The 13464-nt window shown below is 36.1% G+C and overlaps 1 protein-coding gene across 1 annotated transcript in view; it reads right to left on the reverse strand.

The window, feature by feature from the left end:
- Nucleotides 1-5813: 5813 nt before the first annotated feature.
- Nucleotides 5814-13464, reverse strand: part of LOC150021163 (phospholipid scramblase 2-like) — a 39187-nt gene continuing 31536 nt past the window's right edge. Inside the window, 2 exon segments of the mRNA XM_090286323.1 lie at nucleotides 5814-5885; nucleotides 11046-11207. Of these exon segments, the coding sequence (XP_090142449.1) occupies nucleotides 5814-5885; nucleotides 11046-11207 (234 nt within the window).

Genomic DNA, 13464 nt, shown 5'->3' on the forward strand with positions numbered 1-13464 from the left:
AGACCTCTTTTTAGGGGGCTCTCTGAGCTTCCTGGATTTATGTGTATTTTTCCTTCATCATATTAGGAAAGTTTTTAGTCATTATTTCTTCAAATAGGTTCCTGGTCCCTTGCTCACTCTCCTCCCCTCCTAATATTCTCATAATGCACATGTTGTTACATTTCGTGCTGTGGATGGTGCTATTACTTCCCCTTCAGGCTTTCTCTGTCTTCCTCTTGGTACAGTATCCCCTCACTTATCGCAGGTATTATGTTCTAGAGCCCCTCCCCCCCCCCCCGCCCCCTGCGAAAGGTGAAAATCCACAAAGTAGGAACCTTACATTTATTTTAGTATTTATATATATTTTAAGGCTTTATAAACCCTTCCCACACACTTATAAACTGTTCCCAGTCCCTTATTAACCTTTCCCATTCCATTATTAACCTTTTCCATACTTTTATAAACACTACTTATGTTCTTAAACATAATCTACACTCTTAAACCTACGTAACTTTAACAACATACATATACAGTACCGCAAAATCCCATGATATAGCGAAAAATCTGCGATAAATAATTAAATATAATATTTTTAAAAATCCCACGATACAGTGAGGCCACCATAAGTGAACCGCGATATAGAGAGGGACTACTCTATCTCTATAATGTGGATGTTATGGTTCAGATTGTTTCAAAGGCCTCTTAAACTATCTTCATTTAAATTTTTTGTTGTTGTTGTTGCTCTAATTGGGTGTTTTTGTTTTTGTTTTTCTATTTTGTCTTCTAAATCACTGATTCAATCCTCTGTTTCAACCAACCTACTTTTTATTACTTCCAGTGTATTCTTCATTTCAGATATTGCATTCTTTATTTCTTAATGATTTTTTTTTATGTTTTTATGTCCTTTTTAATGCTATTGAAGATTTTTATAACCATTACTTTGAACTCTATGTGTGGTAAATTGCTTACCTTCATTTCATTTAGTTATTTTCTGGAAATATCTCCTGTTCTGTCATTTAGGGCCTGTGTCCTTCTCTCCCCATTTTAAATGCCTTTTTGTGTTTGTTTCTATGTATTAGAACAATCTTCTATGACTCGCAGTCTTTGTGGAGTGGCTTTATGTAGTAGGTATCCTATGGGGTCCAGTGGTGTAATCTTTGTGATTACCTCAGCTGGGTGCTCCAGGTGTGTCCCTTTTGTGTCTTATGTGGGCACTCCTGATGTAATTTTATGGTTCATTGCTACTAGCCTGTTTATGTGTGGGATTGACCCTCAGGCTGGTTGACTGTGAGGCTCCACCCTGACCACAGCATGTGAGCTGCTGTTCAAGTAGCAGAATTCACCTCAGCAAAGTTTGATGCCTGCTGAGATTTCCCTTTAGATATGCTGCTTATGAAGCTTATTGAATCTTGCTGTGATGTTGTCTGAAGCTGGTGACTAAGTATGTTGGTTCTGGGTCTATTGGGAGGGACTCTGGTGCAGTCCAATGTCCTCTCCTCACGCGACTTCAGTTCACTCAGCCCTCTCTCTGCCAAAGCCCAGTGTAAGTGGCTGCAATACAATTTTGTGTTTTCGCCCTTTAAAAGGAATGAAAAGTATCCAAAATGGGGGAGAGATGGAACAACTTCACTGCATGCAGACCCTGAATTGAGGCAGAGCGACACTATGGTGAGCTCCCCCTTTGCATGAGTTGATTGCTAACTTTACCTATAGAAAACTCAATAGTCTTGGACATTTGTAAACCCTCTTGAACCAAGGGAGAGAATTCAAACATATTTTATGTTGACAGAGGAAATATGGACATTCAACAAACAAAAGTATGCTCAATTCACTAGAAATCTTGTAAATTGCAAATTAAAATGAGATTCCCTATTAAAAATGTCAGTTGACAAAACCTGACAACATCAAAATGTGGTGGTATGTAAAACAAAGCAATGCACATACACTATGGTTAAAACAGTAAATTGGTATAACTAATTTGGAGAGCAATAACCTCAGAGAACCTCTTCTTATGCATAGAAGGAAACATGTACAGAAATATTTACTGCAAGTTAGATTATAAAGAAAAGTTAGTGTATTAATAAGGGCTATCTAGGGAACCAGAATAAAGGAGAGGAACAAGGGGAAAAAGGGGGGAAAGGCAGAAGGGTAAAATCTAAGGAATTGGCTCACATGAGTGTGGAAGCTGGCGAGTCCAAAATCTGCAGGGTGTTCTGACAGAATGGAAACTCAGGAAGAGATGATCCCGAAGTCTGAGTCTGAAGGCAGTGTGTTGGAAGAACTCTCTCTTCTTTGAGGGAAGTCCATAATTTTTATTAAGATCTTCGACTGATAGGAGGAGGCCCACCTACTTTATGGAAAGTAATTTGCTTTACTGAAAGTCTGTTGATTTAAATGTTAATCTCATCTAACAGTATCTTCAATAAGTCATGTAGAATAATGCTTGACCAAATATGTCCATACTTTTGCCTAACCAAGTTAACATAAAATTAACCATTTAGTTGGCAACCACAAAATATCCACAAAAAATTTAACAGATAAATATATTTTATTATACTGATAAAACAGATTACTATCTAATCAGAAACATGTGGAAACCAGAGTTCAAAATGGACAAGGTACAAACAAAATTTTGAATAAAACATTCTAATTACAGAAGATATATATAGTATAATGCTATTTATATCCTATTAAAATATATAAAAAGTAATACTATATATTATATTGTTTATATATATGTGTATATATATATATATAGAGAGAGAGAGAGACAGAGAGAGACAGAGAGAGAAAGAGCATGAAAGGGAGACAGGGAAAAACAAAGAAAGATAATTAAATTATTTCATTCATAAAAGACCTTAAAACAATATTACTCACTGAATAGAAAAATAATTGACAAAAATAACTTATACCAGTTATACATTTTTTTCTTTTCAAAAGCATTTGGTTTTATTTATACGTACTTCCATATATAATCACCAAGTTTATGGGTGTTTTCAGTCACTTGAATGTCTAGGGTATGGCATTGGAAGGTGATTCTCTAAGTTTATAAAAGAACCAGTCTTTTCACTACATTTCCAAATTAGCTGAACACAGCTTAGTTCAGGAACGTTTCTGATTGAAAGCATTCCTAGGTGAGTGGGTGATTGAGTTCCTGTTACAGGCAGAATAATGGCCCTGAAAAGTTGTACACATCACCCAATATTACATAGCAATGGTGAATTAAGTTGTGGATGGAAATAAAGTAACTAATCAAGTACCATAAAATGAGAACATTATCCCTGATTATTCAGGTGAGCACAATGTAAGCCCATGAGTCCTTTAAATGTGGGAGAGGAAAGCAGAAGAGTTGGGGTTAGAGGTGTAAATGTTACAAGGGAAGCATTTGCTGGTTTTAAAGATGAAAAGAGGCCACTATTCAAGAAATAATGGATCTCTCTAAAGATGGAAAAGGCAAGGGAAAGGATTCTACACTGGTGTCTCCAGAAACAATAAAAACCTTCTAATATCTTGGTGTTAAACTGACACATTATTTTCGCACAGGTCTGCAAGTCTTAGTTCAAAGGGCCAGCACGGTTGGCTTCTGGTGAGAGCTCTTTCCCTGGCTTGTAGGCGCCACTTTTTTTTTTTTTACTGCTATGTCCTCACAAGGCCTTTCCTTGGTGCATGTGCACAGAGAAAGAGAGTTTGAGCAATGTCTTTTTCTGAGGACACTAATTTTATCAGATAAGGGCCCCATCCTTTTATCTTCATGTAACTTTCATTACTTCCTTAGAGACCTCATCTCTAAATATATTCACATTGGTATTAAGGATTCAACATACAAATTTTGTGGAGACATAAACGTTCAATCTATAACACCCTTTAAGACCCATTTCAGATTTTTGACTTTCAGAACTATGAGAAAATAAGTTTGTGTTGTTTAAAGCCACTGAGTTTGTGGTGGTTTGTTATAGTAGCAATAAGAAACTAATATAGATTTTGGTATCTAGAGGTGTGGTGCTGCTATAACAAATACTTAAACATGTAGAAGTAGCTTTGGGATTTGGAAGTAAACAAAAACTGGAAGAATTTTGAGGCGCTTGATTTTAGAAAAGCTAAGATTGCCTTAAAACTATTCATAGAAATATGGATCTTAACAACTCTGTTGGTCAGTATTCAGAAGGAAGTGAAGAGCATGCTATGTACTATCTTAGAGAATATTTACATCATCATGAACAGAATGATGGTAGAAATAGGGATTTAAGGCACTGAAGAGGAGAGCTCAGATGAAAATGAAGAATGTGTTACTGGACAATAGAGGAAAGGGAAGCTTTCCATACTACATAATGTCAGGAAGCTTAGTCAAACTGTGTGTTGCATAACTGTGTAGTTACTACTTTAGTCGTTAGATATCAGTAAGTATCCTATAGGGAGAAATAAATTGCCTTTCATAGGCAAGCTGGCTTCAAGCATCTGTTTTCCAAATCTTGTTAGTTTCCAGCTTGGGTAAATTTATAAGCTATCCCTTGGCACAATTAAGCAACTTTCTTCTACATAACATTAAAGATGGATTGAAATTTAACTTGAATGCTTAGTATAGGGAGAAGTAAGTTCAGAAGTCTACAGCCAACTGACTTTGTTGGGTATCATCTTATGGCCAACTCTGCTTATAAATCCAGAGCTACTAGTTCAAATCCTGTATCGTTTAGTTAATAATATTTAATCTGGTCTCATTTTACAAATATTTGCCTGCTTAACCACATTTTGAGGCCATGAAACTAAGAAGGGAAGTCTAGGCCTCAGTGCTCAGATGGTATTCTACCCTGCTCTGAAATGATCATGGTTCTCCAGCTTGGCATTTTGTTTGAAGGCATCCTCTCTCTTCCAAGAGGAGAATCAGTCTTCATCTGTGGGTTCAGAATAAAATTTATATGTCATTTAAAGCCACAATATAATTTAATATAATTTAGGTTAAGTTTTGTATATTGGCTGAAGCCACTTCTTTCATTTTAAAAACCAATGATCATTACTAAAACTAAAGCATTTTTCATTTTCTGCTTTGGTTTACTGCAGGAACCTGCTCAAGTAACTTGACTACGTTAGAACATTTAATCCTCACATTAACCTTATGAAGTAGATACTGTTATGCCCACTTAACAGTTGAGGTAATTAAGACATAGGTAGCGATGCAGCTTGGAAAAGAAAAGGTCTGTTGCAGGAATGTTGGCCTAATGAAGTTAGTTAGCTAGGGCACAGCAGCTGATGGGCAGGGATAGGGACAGAAGCTGCACAAGTCTTATGCAACACTGTTTTTAAAAATTATGTTCTAATTTACTTTCCATTTTTATACCAAAAATAGACTATTAATGTAATTATAACATAAAATTATACTTTATTAAATCTAGTTATAATTTGTTTCCTTTATAACAACTAATGTTATTCTACAAATACTATATATTCAATAGTTCAATATTAACTTTATTTCAGTCTCCTTTATAATTATGTTCAAATGATAGTTAATATGCATATTATTAGGAAAAAGTCAAATTTGTATTTTTTTAATATTCAGAAATTTTCACTATTTTTAACTTCTACTAAAGATAAAATGTTGTATGTAATTTCTCCCAAACACGCAATGAACATTCAGAGAAAATGTATAAAAATATTTATAAGCAATGATATAGAAAATAAACTATATAATTTGAAAGTGATATCACGTACCTGGACTACAAGGCATCACAGAATAATTCAAACATTGTATAATCATTTTTAAGAAAAACACTGATTGTCCTTTTAGACAGTCCCAATCAGTATAGATAGACACTTCAAATTTTGAGACATTCACTAATACACTAACACAATTTTGCTTTCAGGAGTGCACTCAGTATTTTAGGACATGACTTGTTTTCAAAAAACATGAAATCCTAGATAAAAACAAAAATATAGAAATGAACTTTCAGCAGCAAAACAGACAGTTCTTTGACTTAGAAATTCTAAGGGTTTTGAGGAACAGTAATATATCTGTTAAACAAGAAAATTTAACTGTAATGAGTAAATCTGGGAAGAGTCTATAGCTCTATAAACTTGACCTTCAACTTTCCACTTATTAGTAATTAAATCCTATAATTCTATTTATTTCTTGATATCTGTATAAATTGAATTATCTTCTGGTAATTTCACTATATTTTGCTTTTTCTAGTCCCCTTGAAAGCTCCCTCTTTCAGTCTATCTTACTCAACTTTTTTAGTCCCTCTCCAGTAATATAGCTTTTTCTGTGACTAGAGTTCCATCTAAAATTCAAAAATAATTTTTTATGAGAGAGATAGCTTTTTTAAGAGGTAACATTTTCTGTGTGTGTGTGTGTGTGTGTGTGTGTGTGTGTGTGTTAGTTTCATTTGTCTTCCAATTTTGTCCACTGTGTTCCCCAGTCTATTTCATTTCAGTGTCTGTACTGACCTCTACCCCTGTGACTTTAGCCAAATCCCATGGAATTTTTACCTCTCACATCTCTCACTTTCCTTTATACCTTCAACAGAAATAATTTTATCTTTTTTTAAGTATATTTTCTTGATTATGTTGTTACAGTGGTTTCAATTTTTTCCCCCTTGCTCCCCTTCTCCCAGTATCCCCCTTCCCTCGAGCAATCCCAACCTCCTCAGTTCATGTCCATGGGTTGTGCATATATTTTTTTTGCTTCACCCTTTCCTATATTATTCTTAACTTCCTCCTGTCTAGTTTGTATTTACCAAGTATGCTTCTTAATCTCTGCACCATTTCCCCAATTCTCCGCCTTCCCCCTCCCAGCTGAAAACCCTCCAAATGACTCCCATAATTATGATTCTGTTCTTATTCTAGTTTGCTTACTTAGATTTTGTTCTTACTTTTAGATTCAGTTGTTGATAGTTGTGAGTTTGTTGTCATTTTAATGTTCATAATTTTGATCTTCTTTTTCTTAAGTAAGTCCCTTTGACATTTCATATAATAATAGCCCGGTGATGATGATAAACTCCTTTAGCTTTACATTGTCTGGGAAGCACTTTATCTGCCCTTCCATTCTAAATGATAGCTTTGCTGGAAGGACAATCTTGGTTGTAAGTCCTTGCTTTTCATCACCTTAAATACTTTCTGTCAGTCCCTTCTTGCCTGCAAACTTTCTTTTGAGAAATCAGCTGTTTGTCTTATCGGCACCCCTTTGTAGGTAACTCTCTGCTTTTCTCTTGCTACTTTTAAGATTCTCTCTTTATCTTTCACCTTTGGCATTTTAATTATGATGTGTCTTGGTGTGGTCCTTTTTGGGTCTAGCTTGTTTGGGACTCTGTGCTTCCTGGACTTGTATGTCTATTTCCTTTGCCAAATTTGGGCAGTTTTCCTTCATTATTTTCTCACATAAGTATTCAATTTCTTGCTCTTCCTCTTCTCCTTCTGGCACCCCTATGGTTTGGATGTTGGCATGTTTAAAGTTGTCTCAGAGGTACCTAAGCTTCTCCTCATTTTTTTCAGTTAATGTTTCCTCATTCTGTACTGATTGATTGTTGTTTTCCTCCTTATGTTCCAAATCATTGATTTGAGTCCTGGTTTCCTTTCCTTCACCATTGGTTTTGTATGGATTTTCCTTCATTTCATTAGCATAGCCTTCATTTCTTCCCTTATGCGTTCGCTGTATGTAAGCATATTTATCAAGCCTGTGATCATCTTTATCACCAGAGTTTTGAACTCTACATCTGTTAGGTTGGCTATCTCCTCATTGCTTAGTTCTCCTACTGGAACCTTATCCATTCCCTGTTTTGGGCCATACTTTTCTGTCTCTTCATCTTGACAAGCTCCTGTGTTTGTTTGCCTCTGTGTTTTAGGTAAGGCTGTCACTCCTGTTATGTTATAAGGAGTGTAGTCTTAGGTTTTCTTGTCAGTAGAGGGCAACCCATTACACCATGTTGTGGTGCTGTATGTGGGAGAGGGGTCTGAGAGGGAACAATGTCACTTGCTCAGCACTCATCCCCTTTCCAGGCACTTCTCCCACTTTGTATGGGACTGGCGCCTCTCTAGTTGTTGCTCTTGCCATTGTTTCAGAGTGGGTAGGTCTGCAGCCTTTCTAGGACTGTGGGAGCCCTTTAAACAAGCAGAATCTGCTGAGAAACCAGAAGTTTCTTTCTCCTCCCCAATCCTCACTGGTTTGCATGGTCAAAAGCAATGAGGCTCTATTTTCCCCAGTGCTGGGACCATGAGCTGTGCAGCCTGGTCTGTTGTTGGGAGCACTCCCCAGGTGTCCCTCCCCACTTTTTAAAGCATGTGACTGCACTTTCCGCTTGCTTGCCACTGCCGCAGATGCCGCCGCAACCACACCACATCCTCTCTGCTCTGCCTCCACCCCTCCTACTTGTCTGGATGAATATTTCTTTGTTTATTGGACTTACATGCAGCTCTATTTTCTGGAACTTCTGATTGTCTCTAATTTTCAGGTAGTTGTTTTCCTTCTTAGTTGTGGAGGGAGATGCAGCATGTCTGTCTACACCTCTATCTTGGCTGAAATAATTTTATCTTTATTGCCAATCACTAGCAAATGCACTATTGCAATTTCACCTCTCAAGTTCATTTCTCACATAGACACCAGAATTTATGTTTCTAAAATTCTGATTTATAACCATTACGTTTAAACTTAGTTTAAAATCAACATTAAATGAAACAATTCTCAATGAATCACAATTTTTTATAAAAAGTTGCTTCATCTGTTTTTCCCCTCACCTGAAGACTTACTGAGTTTTAGAGAGAGAGGAAGGGGGAGGGAGAGATGGGGAGAGAGAGAGAAATATCACTTGTCTCCCATATGTGCCCTATGGGGATTGAACCCGCAAACTAGTATGTTCCCTGACTGGGAATCAAAACTGCAACCTTTTTGGTGTACTGTATGACACTCCAATCATGCTACCCAATCAGGGAAAAACGTTGTCCGATCTTTGAAGATCCTTTAGCTGAAGCCCTTAATAGTTTACTAATAAGCCCACCACCACACCAGCCCCATTTTCCATTTATCTAAACACTTTAGACTACCCTCTCTTCCCTAAAGACACCATATATTTCATATTGCCCTGTCTTTAGTTGAACTGTTCCCACAATATTAAGGTTAGATTTTACCTTTTATGTGAAATGAACACTTATTGGAAATAATTTTTACAAAGAACCTTGGTTATATTACAAACGTATTACAGAGAATATTAAGCATATCCCAAAGTAGATGGAATAACACAAAGTTAAAACAACCCCTCACTCAGCTTGAATGATTATTAACCTGATCAATCTTAGTTTAACAATTACTCCATCCTCTATTTTCCCCTGTCCTTACCCTCATTATTTAAAGCAAAGCCCTTATATCATTCCATTTTATACTGACATACTTTAGTATGTGCTCCTAAAAGATATGGATGGTGTTTTGCTTTTACATAACCACAATATCATCACCACAGCTTAAAAAACTCCTTAAATTTCTAGTGGGGGTTAGGAATTTGGGTGATAAAAGTGAAAGGAAATTAAGAAATGCAAATTTCTGGTTATAAAAATAGTCATGGGGCTGTAAAATACAGCAGAGGTAATATAATCAATAATACTGTAATAATGATGTTTGGTGTCAGGTACAACACTTATCCTTGTGGTCACTTCATAAGGTATGAAAATGTCTATTCAGTATGTTGTACACATAAAATTAATATAATATTGTATATCAAGTACAATTTAAAAATAAATTAAAATATTTAAAAGTAAACATCAAAACCGAAAAATATCACCTTAATTCATTAATATCATCAAGTAGCCAATGTTTATTTTTCATTTTTTTATCCTCACCTGAGGATATTTTTAAAAATTGTTTTTGGAGAGAAAGGAAAGGGGAGAGAAAGAAAGAAACAATGATATGAGAGTGAAACATCAATCAATTGCCTTCTCATACTTGCCCAGACCAGGGAATGAACCTGGGTATGTGATCTGACTAGGAATTGATCCTGAGACCCTTTGGTCTATGGGAAGACATTCTCACCAACTGAGTCACACGGGTCAGGGCAAATAGCCAATGTTTAAATTTCCCTGCTGTGTTGTAAATGTTTTTAAAGTGATTTATTTGAATCAATATCCAAACATGGTCAAAAAACTATTAGGTTGATGTCTCTCCCTTTTTCATTTTGTTTTTACCTTTTAATTTTCCTGACATTTATTTGTTGAAATAACTAGATCCTTTTTCTGTACACTCTCTCACTTTTTTTTTAATGTGCCCCCAAGTCAATGTTTATGATATTCATTTTGTGGTTCCAAACCTTGCTTACACATTGGAATCACTTGGGAGTGATCTAAACAGCTTGAAGGCTTGGTCCCATCTCCAAAGATTTTGATTAATTATCGGGGTGCAATCTTGACACAGGGAGTTTGAAAAGTTACCCAAAGTGTGTCTATTCTTCAGCAAAGGTTGAGAACCATTGCTCTCTCCCTGGAGCCCTTGACATTGGCTGCATATTGAATCACCTGGGGACCTATACAAACTTCTGATTGTAAACTTCTGATTTAGTTGAATTAGGGTATGATTTGGTACTTGGGGTTTTGAAATCTCCCTGAGTGACTTAATGGAATACATGTTCAGAATCACTGCTCTATCCTGCGTTTCCTTTCAGCCTGCAGTTCCATCTAACGGCTTGATTCAACACATATCCTTATTGCAGTTCACACTCCTGCAGCAGGTTTAATTGAACAATGAATCAAAACAAAATCTCCCTGTTTCACTGAGTTGTACTCCATGTAAGCTTGTATTTGAAGTCTTATCCAACGCACCCGTTTAAATTTTAAATAGAAGCCCCAAAGACCAGGGCCTCTCTGTAATGCAAAAAACCCTTTTCCTGATATGTGAAACTGAGTAGAATTTCCCAAGAAACCAGTCATCTGTGAATCCAGACTATCAGGAGAAAATGGAATTTCAGAGCTAAAATTAAATGGGTCTCCCTTTGAATAAAACCTATAAATTTAAGCAGGTCATTTAAAAATGTACAATTTACTGAACCTTTACAGAATGATACTAAAGAAATAGCCAAGATTAGCAAGAATAGACTTACAATGAGGAAACATGCACCAAGCATGGTAGCTTTCATTTTCACATCAAGGTCTAAAGGGAAATGAATATCAAAGTCACTGTAATCTGTGCATGTCTCTCTCACAAAATCAGTCCACTGCTTGGAAATCTTGCCAACCACATTTTCTTCATCAAGAGATTTAATCTAAATAGAAAAAAAATGAGAGTCTTAATAATTCTGTTGTACCTTCAAAGTTGGGATATAATATTAAACTTATGTCCAATACATAACTATGAACATTATCTCTCATTAGATGCATATAAATTCCTGTATTTATTTATAAATACATGAAAAAATTGTTTCTTTGTTACAGAGAAATATATGAAAACAGTTTTGTTGAAATATTTAACATTTTATATTGTACATTTAGAGAGAGAGTAATAAATTATTTGAACTGATATAAAAAAAATTAAGCATGAAAGATACAAATATGGAATGTTTCTTTGATGAAATTTCTATAAGTCATCAGAAGGGAAGCAAACTAAACCCTATGTGACACATCTGTTTTAAGACGAGCACTGAGAGTTTACACAGGTTTCAGTGTGATGCGGGGAACATTACCACGCACTGTCAGTGGGTAACCAGGAGCGCTGAGAGCCTGGGAAAGAAGACTGGCAGTTTCGAGTGAAGCCAAGTTTCTAGTAAGTAACTTGATGGGATGCCGCTGGTCTGGGTTTGGGGTATGACTTCAACTTGACAACAGGAAGGTGGGGGAACAACAAAAGAGGAGGATGTATGACAAAAGCTCTGAAGGAAAGTTTTCCTAATTTTACAGTTTTGCCTGAGGAGAGTCCAGGGCCATCATAAAAAGTTGAGAAGATCGTAGCTGGGCAAATCCACCTCACCAAGTGGGCATTTGGGGCTGTAGGTAGCCACACTCATCGTGGTGTGTACACATAGGGTTGTGTCAATGCCAGGAAGAGAAGTGTCCTTTTCAAATGTACACCAGGTGATAGATGTGCCAGGTTGGGACCTGCTACATAAATGTGGGGAAATTAAAAACTGTTTACGCCTATTCTTTTGTGGATGCTTATTAACAAACCTAAAATAAACTTTTAATTTGAAAACTGCGATAGCATGGATTACTGGTAATTAATATTCATTCACCCCTCCCACAGTAGGCCCAGTATACTTCCCTGAACATTGATAACTAGGCTTGGCCACGTGACCTGTTTGGCCAATGGAATGTTAGTATATATGACAATGAGCTGAGACCTTAAACATGGCTAAGTGGTTTGGGCTGGTTCTTGCTCTCCAGTGATCAGCCGCTAGAAAATCATGATCCAGGTGGCTGTTCTTGCTACAGCTCTAGAATGAGCATGCTTGGAGCCGACCTGGGGCCAACTTCTAGCCTAAACCAGACATTTAGCTGAGCCTATGTATACCCACGAGACACAGTTTACCTGTAGACCCATAAGCATGAGAGCACATGCCTGTTGTTTAAGCTACTGAGCTCTGGGGGTTTTATGTTATGTAACACTGTCATGGGAAAACAAATACAAATCTTTCTAACTCTCTACTGTTTTATCTGCTAACAACTATCATTTAAGTATTTGTAGCTTGTAATCTTATTTTATTAAATATTTTTCATTTTGAAATTTTTTGAAAATGAACCATACAGAAAATAACATATGTGCCACAACAATACCACACTAGATTTTGTTATGGATATTTACCCATTTTTATTCTTATAGCAAGAAATTTTAAACTTCACAATATTCATGAAAAAAGTAAAAACTAATTTTTTTAAATGGAAAGGATCAAAAATATGAATAATGACAAGTAAAATGTTATCAGAACCTAGATAATTTTTAGCTAAATTCTAGATAAATTTTAAAAAACAGAAATCCATATAATAAAGTTATTTACACATTAAAATATAAACTAGTGTTTGTGACATCATAAGAAATATATCTTCAGTTTTTTTCTTTGGTTTCTGACATAGAGATCTAAAACTCTTGTACTTTTCTAAATGATAAAAATTATTAGATAGTCTTTCTTTTTTTTAAACTTAGTCTTTGTCTCAGGTTTCTGGCACACAGATCCTAAAATCCTAGTTTCTCCTGAGTGATAAATCTTTTTTAGGGTAATGAAATGACTGGCGACTGTGGGCCCCTGAAAGGTTCATGATGGGAACTGTTCACCGGAAAGTCCAAGCAGTGATTAAAGACTTGGCACTTTGACCTCTCCCCTGACTCTGGGGAGGAGAAAAGGGCTAGAGATTGACTTAATCAACAATGGCCAATGATTTAATCACTTATACCTATGTAATGAAACCTTTATAAAAACTGTTGATTATGGGGTTTGTGGTGTTTTCAGATTGGTGAATGCATCTATGTTCTGGGAGGGTGGTATACCCCAACTACACAGGACAGAAGCTTCTGAACTTGGGACCCTTCCA

Source organism: Furipterus horrens, unplaced genomic scaffold, assembly GCF_987537825.1.
Source record: "Furipterus horrens unplaced genomic scaffold, mFurHor1.1.pri manual_scaffold_1, whole genome shotgun sequence".
Taxonomy (NCBI): domain Eukaryota; kingdom Metazoa; phylum Chordata; class Mammalia; order Chiroptera; family Furipteridae; genus Furipterus; species Furipterus horrens.